At 37.9% G+C, this 14,151-nt stretch overlaps 1 protein-coding gene across 4 annotated transcripts; it reads left to right on the top strand.

Annotated features, from left to right (window-relative positions):
• Positions 1-666: 666 nt before the first annotated feature.
• SERBP1 (SERPINE1 mRNA binding protein 1) lies at positions 667-13,805 on the top strand. 4 transcript variants are annotated; one of them, XM_070405345.1, is made up of 8 exons: positions 667-1,082; positions 4,462-4,612; positions 5,222-5,362; positions 5,491-5,562; positions 6,156-6,275; positions 9,029-9,206; positions 11,838-12,011; positions 13,636-13,805. In XM_070405345.1, exons 1-8 carry the CDS (start codon positions 770-772, stop codon positions 13,690-13,692), a joined length of 1,206 nt encoding a protein of 401 aa, XP_070261446.1. In that variant the 5' UTR covers positions 667-769; the 3' UTR covers positions 13,693-13,805. The 4 variants fall into 4 exon arrangements, with proteins under 4 accessions (XP_070261446.1, XP_070261445.1, XP_070261448.1 ...); XM_070405344.1 differs by having other exon boundaries at positions 5,473-5,562; XM_070405347.1 differs by having other exon boundaries at positions 668-1,082; positions 6,201-6,275.
• Positions 13,806-14,151: the final 346 nt, after the last annotated feature.

Raw genomic sequence — 14,151 nt, 5'->3', positions numbered from 1 at the left:
GGAAAGGCGCGCAACACTCCCACGTGATGGTTGTCCTTTTAATAATTCTGCTCTCCAAGTTCACGTCCCTGCGAGTATTCTGCGTCACGTTAAACACTGACGATTCATTGTTAGGGATACGGGAGGGCGACTCCAGCAACTGTGCAGCGAGGGACTTGACCTGAAACAGGTCGGGTCCTGTCTGGGTGAGGCCGGCGAGGCACCGCAGCAATCCCCCCCTGGCCCCGGAAGTTTGCGAGTCTCCAGTTGTAAGATCTGCGAGTCACCTTGACCCTCTCGGAGAGGTGGAGAAAGTTATAACGCTTTGGGCCAGAGACTGGGGGAGTAAAACCAAAGATAGAATACTTTCGGGAGCAAAACACGCCGACACGTTTTCCTGTTTTCAGCACAGCTCGAGACTCGAGAGTTTAAGGGTGGCGAGAGCAGGTGGCAGGACTCCGCCCATCGCCGCATTTCCCCTCCCTCACCTCGCAAGCTCCACTCCCTCCCTGAAGTCCGGCCTCCCAGGCGCGCGCGAAGAGTTGTCGCGCTGTGCATTCCGGGAATTGTAGTCCCGGTGTCGGGAGCCGTCTCGGTAAAAGCGACTCTGGCCTACATACCCCATAGTGCCCTGCGGCGCCGGCCGCTCCCGGATGTGTGCCTGGCACCGGAAGAGAAGACGGCCCCCCTCTCTCGGCCCGGCCATCTTGTGGGAAGAGCTGAAGCAGGCGCTCTTGGCTCGGCGCGGCCCGCTGCAATCCGTGGAGGAACGCGCCGCCGAGCCACCATCATGCCTGGGCATTTACAGGAAGGCTTCGGCTGCGTGGTCACCAACCGATTCGACCAGTTATTTGACGACGAATCGGACCCCTTCGAGGTGTTGAAGGCAGCAGAGAACAAGAAAAAAGAAGCCGGCGGGGGCGGTGTTGGGGGCCCTGGGGCTAAGAGCGCAGCTCAGGCCGCAGCCCAGACCAACTCCAATGCGGCAGGCAAACAGCTGCGTAAAGAGTCCCAGAAAGAACGCAAGAACCCGCTGCCGTCCAACGCCGGCGTGGCTGACAAGAAAGAGGAGACGCAGCCGCCCGTGGCGCTTAAGAAAGAAGGTGAGTCCGTGGTGGAAGGTGGGGAAGACCCGGCGTGAGGGAAGGAGCGGGGCAGCTCCTCGGGCTCCGAGCGTCCGCGGGAGGTTCTGCGGCCGATTTCCTCCCGTTGCCCCCACATGACCAGAGCCCGGTCCTGCGAGCGTGGTAGCCTCGAGTTCAAACCACCTCCTGCAAGGTTCCCGCCTCGGGTCCCGAGCGGAGGAGCGCGGCCCGGAGGCGAGCCGCCCTCAGCGTGCTCGGGGGGCCCGGCGGCTGTTGCCTTCCCGCCGGATCCCGCCCGCAGGCGGGTGTTGGCCTGAGGCTCCCGGGAAGCGTGGGGTCCCCGGCTCTCTCTGCTGCTCTGAGGTGCGGTTGCCTGGCTTGGGCTACTGTCCTGCCATCTTGTCCCACGACGGTGAGAAGCTGGGGGTCAGGTACTGCGGCGTGAGCTACCTGTCTTAGGTGCCCCATGCGCCTCCTTGTACCCCCCCCCCCTCCCCCCACACACACACCCTCTCCACTATTTTAAACTTGGTAAGTGGCTGCAGCGAGTGAAGCTGTTGGGAAGGGGAGGCTTTGGGCTGCATGCGATGACGCAGACGCGGGGCTTCTGAATGGAGAGGGGCTCTTGCAGGGAGCCCTGGGGGTCGCCCTCTGGTCGCGACCCTTTCTCCGCCCCCCGCGCTTCAGGTGGGGCGGCTCCGCGCCGGCCGCGTGGTGAGAGGAGCGCACGGGCTGTCACGCTCGCCCGGCGGCCGCGGGGAGCTCTCGGGTGCAGCTTTCCCTCCACACGTGCGGGAAGCGTGCTCGGCGTCTCATTGGCGGCGGCGGGAGCTGCTTCCAGGTCACGCCGGACGCTTCACCCGAGTGTCCCGAGCTTGGGTGTTGCGTTCTCACGCATTACGTGTTTGTCTTTTGTGGTGACTGGGACAAGCAAAACAGTTGGGGGCCAGAGAAAGCAGACGGGATCCACAGCAAATAAGCCAGGCTCCGGATCTGGGTTGGTTTTCTACAGTCAACGTTGAAATCTCGCTTTGCTGCCACGTGCTCCGGAAAGGAGTTGTTTCTCATTAGCTTTAAGTTGGATTCCTTAACATTCAACTAATTTTTCTTTTTTAAAATTTAAACACGTGTATTATATTTTGGTTTAGGGTTTTGGTGTGTGTGTGTGTTTTAACTAGAACTGTGAGGTTTTGACATAAAGAACTAAGTGGTGAATAAAACAAAAGAATTCCTGTACTAAAATTATGGGTCGGGGGAAGCACAAGTTGGAATATTAGAAAGCATGTGTACACCGAGTCAGCCATATATCTGTTTTGTCAACTAAGACTGACAGCAACCTGTAGCACAACTGAATAAATCGTTTTAAGGAACACTCGCTTGACTAGCTTGTGTAATTATTTCAACTGCTCATCTTTACCTCTTTGATCAGAATAATCCCAAGAAAGCACATGAAAAAATTGAGTCTGAATCGTAAATCTAAAATGTGCAAGGTAGGTGTGTTCACCCATTTTGAATGTTCAAAGGATGAAGCATGTTTGAAATTCCTCAGTTGTTTTGATCATAAAGCCCATCTTTGAAATAAGCTCTTACTTGGAAACTAGTATTTTAAGTTACAAAGGTTAGGGAATTGCTTCATAAATTTATAATTCAGTGGTCTTCAGGAAATCTCCCATATTAGCTATCAACATTTTCCTTAGATCAGTATTTCAGAGCACTCCTAACTTTAAATTGCATAAAACATTTATAAATAAAGGGAAAATGTTGAATGAAAAAACTCATTTCGAGATCCTGCTGTCAGTTGATGTTGTGGGCATTGGGGAAGGATAGTTAGCCTAATCCTGTGTTCTGTGCTTTTGAAGAAAGGTCCTGGTATAGTGCTAGACTACCCTAGATATATATTTAATGTTCATATTATAAGAATTAGCTTTGTAGCTAGTCTTTTGTCCATTTGAAGAATTGAGAATTGACACTACAGACTATCACTGAGTATAGACCAATGTGATGTTTTTTGTTTTTAATTAAAAGCCTGGTATCTAGTGAAAATCAAGTGAGCTTGCACGTACAGCTAAATATGTCAAGAGAAGCATGCATTTTTAAATGATGACTATTGGTTGAATATATTTGGTAAGTTTTTTAGATTCTGTAAGCCTAATATTGAATATTGGGTGGGGAAATAAGCCATTGTTCATTTGGGTGTGTTTGGCTTGGATATCATTATAAAGACTGGTTCCAAGCTCCACCCCAATACACTTTAGCTCTGATGAAATTTATTTAAGATGCCTTGGTGTAAGATCTAACAATGTGCCTACACTGAGAGTTTATGTAGAGTGGACTTTAAAATTTCATCAGAGTTTGGTACTTACTGTTTTACTCTACTTAAAAGCACCTGAACAATTGGGTGAATCTTGATTGTGTTCCACTTTCTTAGAAAGAACCAGGGTAAATCAACTTAAGATCTTGTTATAAAAATAGTTCCTTGGCTGCTGTTTGGCCTTGGCAGAAATTGTGGTTTGGGAATTATGGCATACCTGAATTTTATAGACTTGAGTTTAACCATCAATCTACTTATTCTTAAGGCCACCAGTAATGCATATTGGTTGCTTCTTGGCATTAGATACTAACAGGGTAAATGCACTGGTAAGAACAAACCAAAAGAAATGTTCTCCATCCATTATAGTAAAATATCGAGTATTTTAGAGGTTGCATAACCGTTTTTCTGTTAGGTGTAGTGTGTATAAAACATGTGTAAAAACTAATAGAGGAGGTACTTTTTTCTGGTTAAGTAGCTATTTCAGACTGGATATGTAATCCTAGATGCTAGTTGTTTTCCTTTCAATTTTGTAATTTCCTAGGATTATCAGTCTTTTTTTTTACACTTGAGGTTTTTTTTTTTTCCCCTCCAGATTATGTAAACTAAAAGTGTGGCCTTTACTTTAAAAAAAATTGTTTTTAGGGTCCTTATCTGTTGAATGTGAATGTGTATGGATTTGCTTGGTTATTTATGAATGGCTGCTGGTGTTATCTTTGGTGTATTTAAAGCCAAAATGTATCATTTGCCTAAAATTTCTTTAAATTTAGAATTTTAAAGTAAGACTGGCATTTTAAAAAGTGAGAGGAGAAATGGCCACCTACCCAGGTAACTTCCAAGTCAGTTGCAGAGAATGCTTTTAGGGGGTGAAAGTGACTTGGCAAACTAGATAGAAGTTTGAAACAAGTTTATTTAAAATAGGAGTTTCTCTAAAGTACTTTGTTCCACTTTAGATATGCCCAGTGTTTGCCTTTTCAACAGTAAGTGCTAGTTAGGGGACCTGAAGATTAACATGTTTTTTTTAAGTCTAGGCCTAAAATTTTTGAGTTGCAAAAATAATTTGCTTATGCTGGTTATTTATCATTTTAGGAATAAGACGTGTTGGAAGAAGACCTGATCAACAACTTCAGGGTGAAGGGAAAATAATTGATAGGAGACCGGAACGGCGACCACCTCGTGAAAGACGATTTGAAAAGCCACTTGAAGAAAAGGGTGAAGGAGGAGAATTTTCAGTTGATAGGCAAGATTTTTTCAAATCTCTTCATGTTTTGTCAGTTTATAGAGTCTCAACACAAAGCTATAAATTGGTAATAATTGCCAGGTAGCAGTGTGTTTATCAGTTTTACAAAGAAACATCTGAATTGTTATTTCAATAGCAGTTTTTAGTGTTCAACCTTAGATCCCTTGTAGTGAAACACTTAGTTGAATTGATAGACAATTTCTTTTTCTTGCTATCCCCAGATGTTAACAGGAAAGTTCTGTTGTATTGTTTATAGCAAAGCAGATTACTCATTATGCAGGTTAGATTTGTTTATTTTAATTATTAAATGTATTGATGAATAGTAGTTTTATTAGGTTATTATGTAAAACGAATAACAATAAAAAGTATGTGCACTAATAAGTTTTAGACAATGTAAAATTAATGTTCTTGTTGTGGGAGTAGCGTCCTAGTTGTTTTTATTTCCTTTATGTGTTTAGAAATAGACTGTTTTGAATTTTCTAAAACATGTGTTTATAACTGTTGGCTTATGAGCCAATAAATGTATTCCTGTATTTTTGAGTCTTTGAATGAATTTCCCTATTCTTTTTTCTGGAAACCTGGGATGTATATAATCTTTATTTGTTATAGACCGATTATTGACCGGCCTATCCGAGGCCGTGGTGGTCTTGGGAGAGGTCGAGGAGGACGTGGACGCGGAATGGGCCGAGGAGATGGATTTGACTCTCGTGGCAAACGTGAATTTGATAGGCATAGTGGAAGTGATAGATCGTAAGTCTTATATTGGTTTTTATTATATTATATTTGAGCCTACTTTTTTTAATAAAACAAACTTTGAACTTCTAGAATTAAAGAGTATTATGTTAACTCAGTTTTTTTAGTTCTTTCTCACATTACAGTGGTCTGAAGCACGAGGACAAACGTGGAGGTAGCGGATCGCACAACTGGGGAACTGTCAAAGATGAATTAACGTTGGTATTCTGATTTTTTAAAATAATTTTAATAAAATTGATCCTATACCTTACTAGAGGCTCGCCCATAACTCAAATATTATTTGTCTCTGGGACAAGAATGGAATAACTCTTACCTTATAGCTAAATATCTTGTATATCTTCCATACAAGATAACCTCTTGTTGGATATGTTTAGATTATAGTTGTATGAAGTGACCAATTTTTTCATATTTCAGTATATGCGATATCAGTTTTTCTTTTCATATGTATATATAGCTTTTTCTGAAACCCTGCATTGAAATTGTTTGGGTATTCTTATTTCTATGTCTTTAATAGTTTGTAGCTATTGACCCTTCTGGTTATTAGAAAAATTTGATAAGCAAGCGAGGCATTATTTTAAAACTAACTTCTGTCCTGTTTCTTTTTGAGTAAAATACTATAACTTGGATCAGTACACATTTTTAAATTATTTCCTCTTAAAGGTCTACTGGAGTATACATTTAGTAGGAAAAGACACAGGGAATGTGAGGATTTTAAAATATTTTTGTATAATGAATTCTTCAGCTACATGTAAATGGACCTAGATGCCTTTCTTTTTCTTTCTTTCCTTAGAGAGTCCCCAAAATACATTCAGAAACAAATATCTTATAATTGCAGTGACTTGGAGCAACCAAATGTGACTGAGGAAACACCAGAAGGTGAAGAACATCCAGTTGCAGACACTGAAAATAAGTAAGTTGGTTTATGTATAGTAGTAATGCTCCGTCACTGAAATCAGTTTGGGTTTTTACCAAGAAAGCATATAGATTTAATTCTGTTACTTGATGGGTTTTTAACAGAGACTTTCAGGGTATCCCAGTTAATCAAGTAGTGTTTATATAGAGGAGTGTATTACACATGTATTTATTGGTATATTGGGCTCTAATGATTTGAAAAATAGAAATGGTTATTTCTATTTAAAACCTGCTAGCCCCAAGCACAAAAATTAACTATTGTAACCTCAAAATAGAGAATAAGATGCTATGCATTTTACCTAATTAACCTTGATAGAGATAATGGTAATAGATATATAAGTAATGGGTAATTCAAGTGATAGCTGTTCAGAGACATCAAATAGGTGAGAACTAGAATCTGATATTGGGGGTTACTAAGAATTAGACCAAATGGTTGAAATAAGAGAAGTTGTATATAGAACTCATAGTTCAAAATACTTTGGAATCTATAACTGCAGGTTTTATTTTGAGACAGTTTAAAACTAGGAAACGTGACTTTAAAATTGTACCTCTTTGAAATTTATTTTCCATCAACATTGAATTTGGAACATAGCATTATTGACTTGCTTTAAAATATATGAAGAGAGCAAATGCCAGAATATATTATTCACTAGATTTCTTAATCTTTTTCATTGTCTGTGTGAGAGTCTTTTTAGGTAGAAGACCTGGTTTTGAAGTTTTTATTTATTCAAGGGTGAGAGAGTTTTAAAGTTTCAAGTTATGCTGGTAGAAATAATAATAATGCCTTTCTCTAGTTTCCATCAATCAAAGCAGAAATTATATGCCAGTCATTTCTTATGGTATTGTGGTTTAAAGTCTTGAATTATAGATTACTTAGGTCTAAATCTTAACTGGGGCATATTCAAATCAATCGGAGGAGATGCTTTACTAAACTTTGCTTTTTCTTAAGGAAGAATTGCTCTTACAGTGAACTATTACTAATGATTAGGGTATCATATTCCATGGGTTTATTGGAATAATACATTTGCTATTATTGGAGACAGTAGAAAAAACAGATGGTGTTAAATGATGTGTTGAACTTAGATAAATTCATTTATATGAAACTATATAGAATAATTTATTTGGTAAAACAATGAAATTGTGGATGCATAAATGAGCCTTATGTAATATTGAGTACTTCACAATGCTCAATACAACCGTTTTTCCTTTAATAAAGAGCCCATATTTAAATCACCGTAAGTGTGACCTGCAAAGATTATAAATGTCTACCAGAAGGAAATCATTCATTATTGATAGGGTATTGGAAGCAGATCTTTAATTCAGGACCCAGGAATGAAATTGAGGGTATTTGGTCTAAAAAAGATTATGATGATGGTATTAAGAGCAGTCTCCGGAGTGGAGAGAATCTGAACGTAGTATTGTATCTTATGTATGGAAATACAAATTTATAAAGCAGTGCTTGGCTGACTTTGACTCCCTTATATGTAGTTTCCAGAGCGTTTGTTTTGTCTCACTTGATCCTTACAATAATCCTTGAAGGTAGGTGTCATGGTTCCATTTGGCAAAATGTGCTGAGTTACATTACAATCTTGGCTCTGTCACAACTTAGGAGTAACTAGGACTTTTTTTCTTAGCTTTCTCATCTGTAAACTAACAGCTGGACCTTATATCCAAATCTCATCAATTCAATGTAAACTTGAAATTTTAAGGTAGGATTAGTCAAACAGTACAGAGTAGCATAGAAGAGAGAGATATTTGAGCTCTGAAGCTAACTGGATCATCTGCTATCTTTGGAAAAAAGCAGAGCTCCCAAAATAGCAAACAACTTGTTTGGTGACAATTGGAAATTGATATTAGATTAAAATAATGGATTTCTAGGCTTTCTTTCTGCAAAAATGAAAACTCATATAATAGTTATAATCTAAGAATTACATTTAGAAATAACTAATTTACTATTAAATATTGAAACCAATGTGTTTTGTGGAGAGTTTTATTTCTAGTGAAACCTCAGTCTCCCGCCCACACAGTTTGGTTTGAAAATTGGCATATATAGAATCTAGGATTTGTATAAACCTGGGTTTTAAAGATTTTTTTGTTTTGCCATCAGCGTTATCCTAAAATAAAGGATAGAGGAATAGTTCTTTTTATATTCTAGAATGTGAAGTGTGGTTCACAGGCATTCTAGATGATACATGAGTTATGTATTGTGGGAAATTAAAAAAATGTTTTAGGAGAAGTTAGGCCAAATGTTTTAATTATGTAACGGTACAGTTTTAAGAGAAAGTAGTGTTGTTTTACGAAATGTGTATTTTAGCCCCAGCGGGGGGAGGCTTGGTTGGAGCATCATCCCATGCACCAAGGAGGTGTAGCGGGTTTGATTTTTGGTCAGGGCACATACCTAGGTCACAGGTTCAATCTCAATTGGGGTGTGTATGGGAGGCAACCAGTTGATGTTTCTCTTTATGTTTGGTAAAGCCAATTCCAGGTTGTATTTCTGATAGATGAGCATTTAAAAGTTTATGAAGATGAATTGTACTTTTCTTATTTATCCATACTTTCACTAATACAACAAGCGTTGAATACCTGGTGTCTACGAAATTAATGTTAGCCATTGGGTTACAAAAATTATGATCCTTTCACCCTTGGATAATTTTCCCTAAAAGATTGATTTACCAAGACTTAACTTCTTACAAGTAATACAGATTTTTGTCAGCCACCTAGTAGGTATAAAACTTAAACATCTTTTCACAGGGAAAACGAAGTTGAAGAAGTAAAGGAAGAGGGTCCAAAAGAAATGACTTTGGATGAGTGGAAGGCTATTCAAAATAAGGACCGGGCAAAAGTAGAATTTAATATACGAAAACCAAACGAAGGTGCTGATGGTCAGTGGAAGAAGGGATTTGTTCTTCATAAGTCAAAGAGTGAAGAGGTAAAATTAATTTTTGTGGTATTGGAAAATTTTTAGGTGTGTCTTGACAATTCAACACATTTATAATTTTTGTTATTTATAATCTTTATAAAAAAGAAAAGCTTTGCATAGTGTCATTGGGTTAGGTAAATTGTTCAAAAAGGAAAATAAACTGCATATTTTAAGAAATTTAGTCCTTCTACTTATTGTTATATTCAATCTGGTAGTCCCCATCCCCAAAAGCTATTAGTCAATATATATCTTACAATTACTATATTTCATAAATACAGTCGGTCTTTTCAAAGTTTTAAAAATCATGCCTAAATTCAAGGACTTGTATTAGATTGAAAGGTTGGCATTTTCATGTGGCTTAACCTACAATAAAATGAGTGGTTTCCTTTACTTACAAAACATGGAAACTAATGAGAAAGATATGTTGGTAGTTTTTACTTTGGCATCTTCTGCTTAAGCCTTGGGGCACATTCTTAGAGGAATGTCCCATTGCTGCATCCTTTTAGAGCTTGTGTAAGTATGATATTTTAGTCATAAAGTTAAAATGTTATGAAGGCAACCTGTAATAAAAAGATGCAATAAGATCTTAATACATTTTAATTTCTTTAAAAAATAGTTGTGAAGCAAACTTGGAAACATTTTGAAATGAAACAGGTTGAAGAGTTTTAAATATTTTTCTAGATTTAGAGGTGTTTTTTAAAAACAGTCTATAGCCGAAACCGGTTTGGCTCAGTGGATAGAGCGTCAGCCTGCGGACTGAGAGGTCCCGGGTTCGATTCCGGTCAAGGGCATGTACCTGGGTTGCGGGCACATCCCCAGTAGGAGATGTGCAGGAGGCGGCTGGTCGGTGTTTCTCTCTCATCGATGTTTCTAACTCTCTATCTCTCTCCCTTCCTCTCTGTAAAAAATCAATAAAATATATTTAAAAAAAAAAAAAAAAAAAAAAAAAAACAGTCTATAAAAATAGTATAAATGAGGACATTGTCTTTTAAGTGTCAAGTCATACAGAACAAAAGTTTAGAACATGTGGTTATTTTTTCATAGTTCTTGCAGATACAGTTGTTTTGTATATCTGGGTGAAACAAATAGGATTTCAGATTAAAGAACTTTGAAAATTCTCCTTGGGGAGATTGTTGAACTAATTATTAAACTACTTAGGTTAATATGAGAAAGATTTATTGGGCACCTTTGAGACAATTATTTGTAACTGTTATGAGGTCCTGATAGAACTTTTCTCCAGAACAAGACACATACAAAATTGTGATATAATTTTATAGGTGAGTCAATAATATCCTGAATCCTCTTCATGTATTTTATAGACCAGGTTAGGTATCATAGTTTTAAGTATTATTTTCCAGTGTGCTTTTCAGAAATAATTATACAAGGTGATGTATATCATTAGATATTTTTGGAACTATAAAATGTGAAATTGGTTATGAATAACAAACCAATACATTTTCACTATTAAGACACGTTCATATGCTTTGCCAATTTATCCTACTAGTTACTCAAAGGTTAGGGATGTGTCCTCAACATTTAGATTTTATATTGTAGTAAAACCTTTTAGATTGTTTCAGTAGTATATCAACTTAGACTTTTTTTTGTTTCTGTGCTCTAGAAAATTGTAAAAGCTTCTGATTAATAGATTGATATTGCTTTGCAATAGCAAACATTTAAAAGTTAGACAGTATATATAATTGACTTTAATTTGCTAGCAATTTTTTGGACATATCTTTTAGGCTTCTTTACAAAGACTTCTATTGCCTTTAGGTTGGTCTGACACTTAATTTGGTATTAGATGATTAAAGGGATGAAAGCATGGATACAAATATAACATTTATTTGTACTTTAAGGATAGTTATTAACAATTGTAATATATTTTTTTGTTTTTTGTGTTTTTCCCCCAGACTGGGTCATGTAGCTTATTATATAAATACAAAGGATCTGGATTTCACAAACATGACATTTTCATTTTTAAGATGGTTCCTTTAATATGTTTAAGGCGTAGTTTTACTTGGGTGCAGTTTTTCAAGGTTCCCTTATGTAAAGCTGTGATTTACTTGAATCTGTAGCTCTCCTGTTTATATGAAAGAACATATAAAAGTGTATGAACAAAAGTCTGTACACAATTTCTTAACCTGTGGTTGGAAGAATATAAAGTTTTCTTTAGAACTTACAGCTTCAGTATTATCGTTAATAGAAGCCTTACATGCTATCCATGTCTTTATCAGGGGTTCCTTGATGGGAATCCTAATCTGAATGCATATTTTAAATGTACTGGTAAAGATTATGATTCATTAGGTTTGGGATGAGGCCCAGTCACTTGAGTGGTTGTGATTAGATACCTCTAATCGAGACTTGCCAGTATCACCTGTAATTTTTTTAAGTAATACTATTATTGAATTTAGAGAGGGAGATAGAGATAGAAACATCAGCGATGAGAGAAAATCATTAATCAGCTGCCTCCTCTACCAGGGATCAAGCCTGCAACCTGGGCATGTGCCCTGACTGACCAGGAATGAAACCTTGACCTCCTGGTTCATAGGTTGATCAACCGCTAGGCCCAGAAGAAAGCTTATTCCGAAATTTGCAGCATTACTTTCCTAGTAATCATCCAGTGGCCTTTACTTAAATTTTCAGGCTCACGCTGAAGATTCGGTTATGGACCATCATTTCCGGAAGCCAGCAAATGATATCACGTCTCAGCTGGAGATCAATTTTGGAGACCTTGGCCGCCCAGGACGTGGTGGCAGGGGAGGACGAGGTGGCCGTGGGCGTGGAGGACGTCCAAACCGAGGCAGCAGGACTGACAAGGTAAGTTTTAAAGATTTATTTTGTTCTTTTAATTCAAGGACCTCTTTAAATCGTTTAAAGTCCTTTGGGGGACATATTGGAAGGAGAAAAGGTAGACCCTGTCTGGGTACTTGATTAGAATGTTGTCCTAATATGTCAAGGTTTTGGGTTCAGTCCCCAGTCAGGGCATATACAAGTATCAACCAATGAATGCATAAATAAGTAGGACAACAAGTCAGTGTTTATCTGTTTCTCCCCCTCTCCATTCGTCCCTCTTCCTCTTCTGTAAAATCAGTAAGTAAAAAAAAAAAAAATTTTTTTAAAGAAACTACATTTTTGGTTATATATTTTTTAAAGTGTTTAAATGACTAAATGGTGCTGCCAATAGAATAAATTACCACACTTTATTGAATACTTAATTAGATGCTGGTCATGGTGCTATGCTAGGCATTTTATGTGCTATGTCATTTGATTCATGTTACTATGTTGACATCCTCATTTTACAGAAGAGGAATTCAGTACAGGGAACCAAGTTAACTCTTGGCCTTTGACAGGGTCTACCTGAAATGCTAACCTATATCCTTTGCCTTCACTGTTTTTTTAGGTCTCAGTTTAACATAACCTTTGTGTCTTGTTTATTGTGTGAAACTCACTAGATGATGGTCTAGTGAACACCTTTTTAGTTCTTGATTATTTTTTTTTTTACTAGACTGTTACGTAAGAGGTGGGATTCATTTTTGTCCTAATTTTTGTCATGTTCAATGCCTTGCATATAGTGTACTACACAAAACAAGTTCTTAAGAAATATTTTGATATAAGCCCTAGTAATTGATATATTTGAGCTCTGATCTGTCTGATGTCATAGTTCAAGCTTTTAATGTCTAGGTATTAATTATTAAACTAAATTATTTGAGAAAACCTTTTAGTTAGTTCATTGTCTCTTATTGTCTATCTAGGATACAATCATGATGTCCTCCTGAATTCTGAACAACTGATACACAAATTGGGGGACCCATTTGCTTGATTGGGTCTGCCAGTGTTTGATTATAGTGGCAATTTAAATATTACAGATTTTATGGTCACCAGTACCAGTGTAGTGATATTTTGTTTCTGTTTCTTCCCTTCATATCAGGTGTTTTTAAAGCCAATGTTATGTATGTGGGACCTTTTCAATACTCTTTTGTTTTGTTTTGTTTTGTTATTTGTACGTTATAAATAGCATTTGGCAGTTGGGTCCCATTCTAACATTGATGAATGTGCTGCTTAAATAATTGTAATCGGTTTGCTTTCAAATTATTGCCATTATTATTTAGCAAGTGGAGAAAATACAGAAATGCTTAACAAAGTAAGAATTTCCACACACATCCCATGTGAATCCACTTGTATGAGTATTAGAAAAATAAAATAACCCAGGCTGTTACTAGGGAATTTTCCTAGATCTTGATAGAAATTTAGGGCAAGACTCATTGCAAATATTTGTGGCCCTAGTCTGATCCATAATTTTGCCTTTAAAAGGTTTGACACATTTGAGTATTTAATTAGTATTTTAACTTCAAGGTATTTTAGAGTTCTTGTCTACATGTAGACACTGGCAATTTATTTTCAAAGTTTGAGCATTATTAATTTTGGTTTGTTTCTTTTTCAGTCAAGTGCTTCTGCTCCTGATGTAGATGACCCAGAGGCATTCCCAGCTCTGGCTTAACTGGATGCCATAAGATAACCCTGGTTCCTTTGTGGACCCTACTTCTCTGAGGTTTTGCATGCTTAAGGATCCCAACCGTCTAAGAAATTAAAAAAAAAAAAAAAAAAAAAAAAGACTGTCATTCATACCATTCACACCTACAGACTGAATTTTATCTGTTTTGAAAATGAACTTCTCTCGCTACACAGAAGTAACAAATATGGTAGTCAGTTTTGTATTTAGAAATGTATTGGTAGCAGGGATGTTTTCATAATTTTCAGAGATTATGCATTACTTCATGGATATTTTGTATTGCTGCTTGCAAATATGCATTTCCAAACTTGAAATATAGGTGTGAACATGTGTACCAGTTTAAAGCTTTCACTTCATTTGTGTTTTTTAATTAAGGATTTAGATGTTCCCCCAGTTACAGACCGGTTTTAAATATTGGACATAATATCCGTTTTAGTACCTGCTTTG

This window comes from Myotis yumanensis, unplaced genomic scaffold, assembly GCF_028538775.1.
Source record: "Myotis yumanensis isolate MYYU_CA2020_CCGP unplaced genomic scaffold, mMyoYum1.0.hap1 SCAF_2, whole genome shotgun sequence".
NCBI classification, from domain to species: domain Eukaryota; kingdom Metazoa; phylum Chordata; class Mammalia; order Chiroptera; family Vespertilionidae; genus Myotis; species Myotis yumanensis.
This window is presented reverse-complemented; position numbering and strand designations above follow the sequence as displayed.

Excerpts from the sequence above, each read along its gene's own strand:
- SERBP1 (XM_070405344.1), top strand. The coding sequence starts at position 770 with ATGCCTGGGCATTTACAGGAAGGCTTCGGCTGCGTGGTCACCAACCGA. Across the intron at positions 1,083-4,461 it reads CGTGGCGCTTAAGAAAGAAG|GAATAAGACGTGTTGGAAGA; the intron begins GTGAGTCCGTGG and ends TTATCATTTTAG. Across the intron at positions 6,276-9,028 it reads GTTGCAGACACTGAAAATAA|GGAAAACGAAGTTGAAGAAG; the intron begins GTAAGTTGGTTT and ends ATCTTTTCACAG.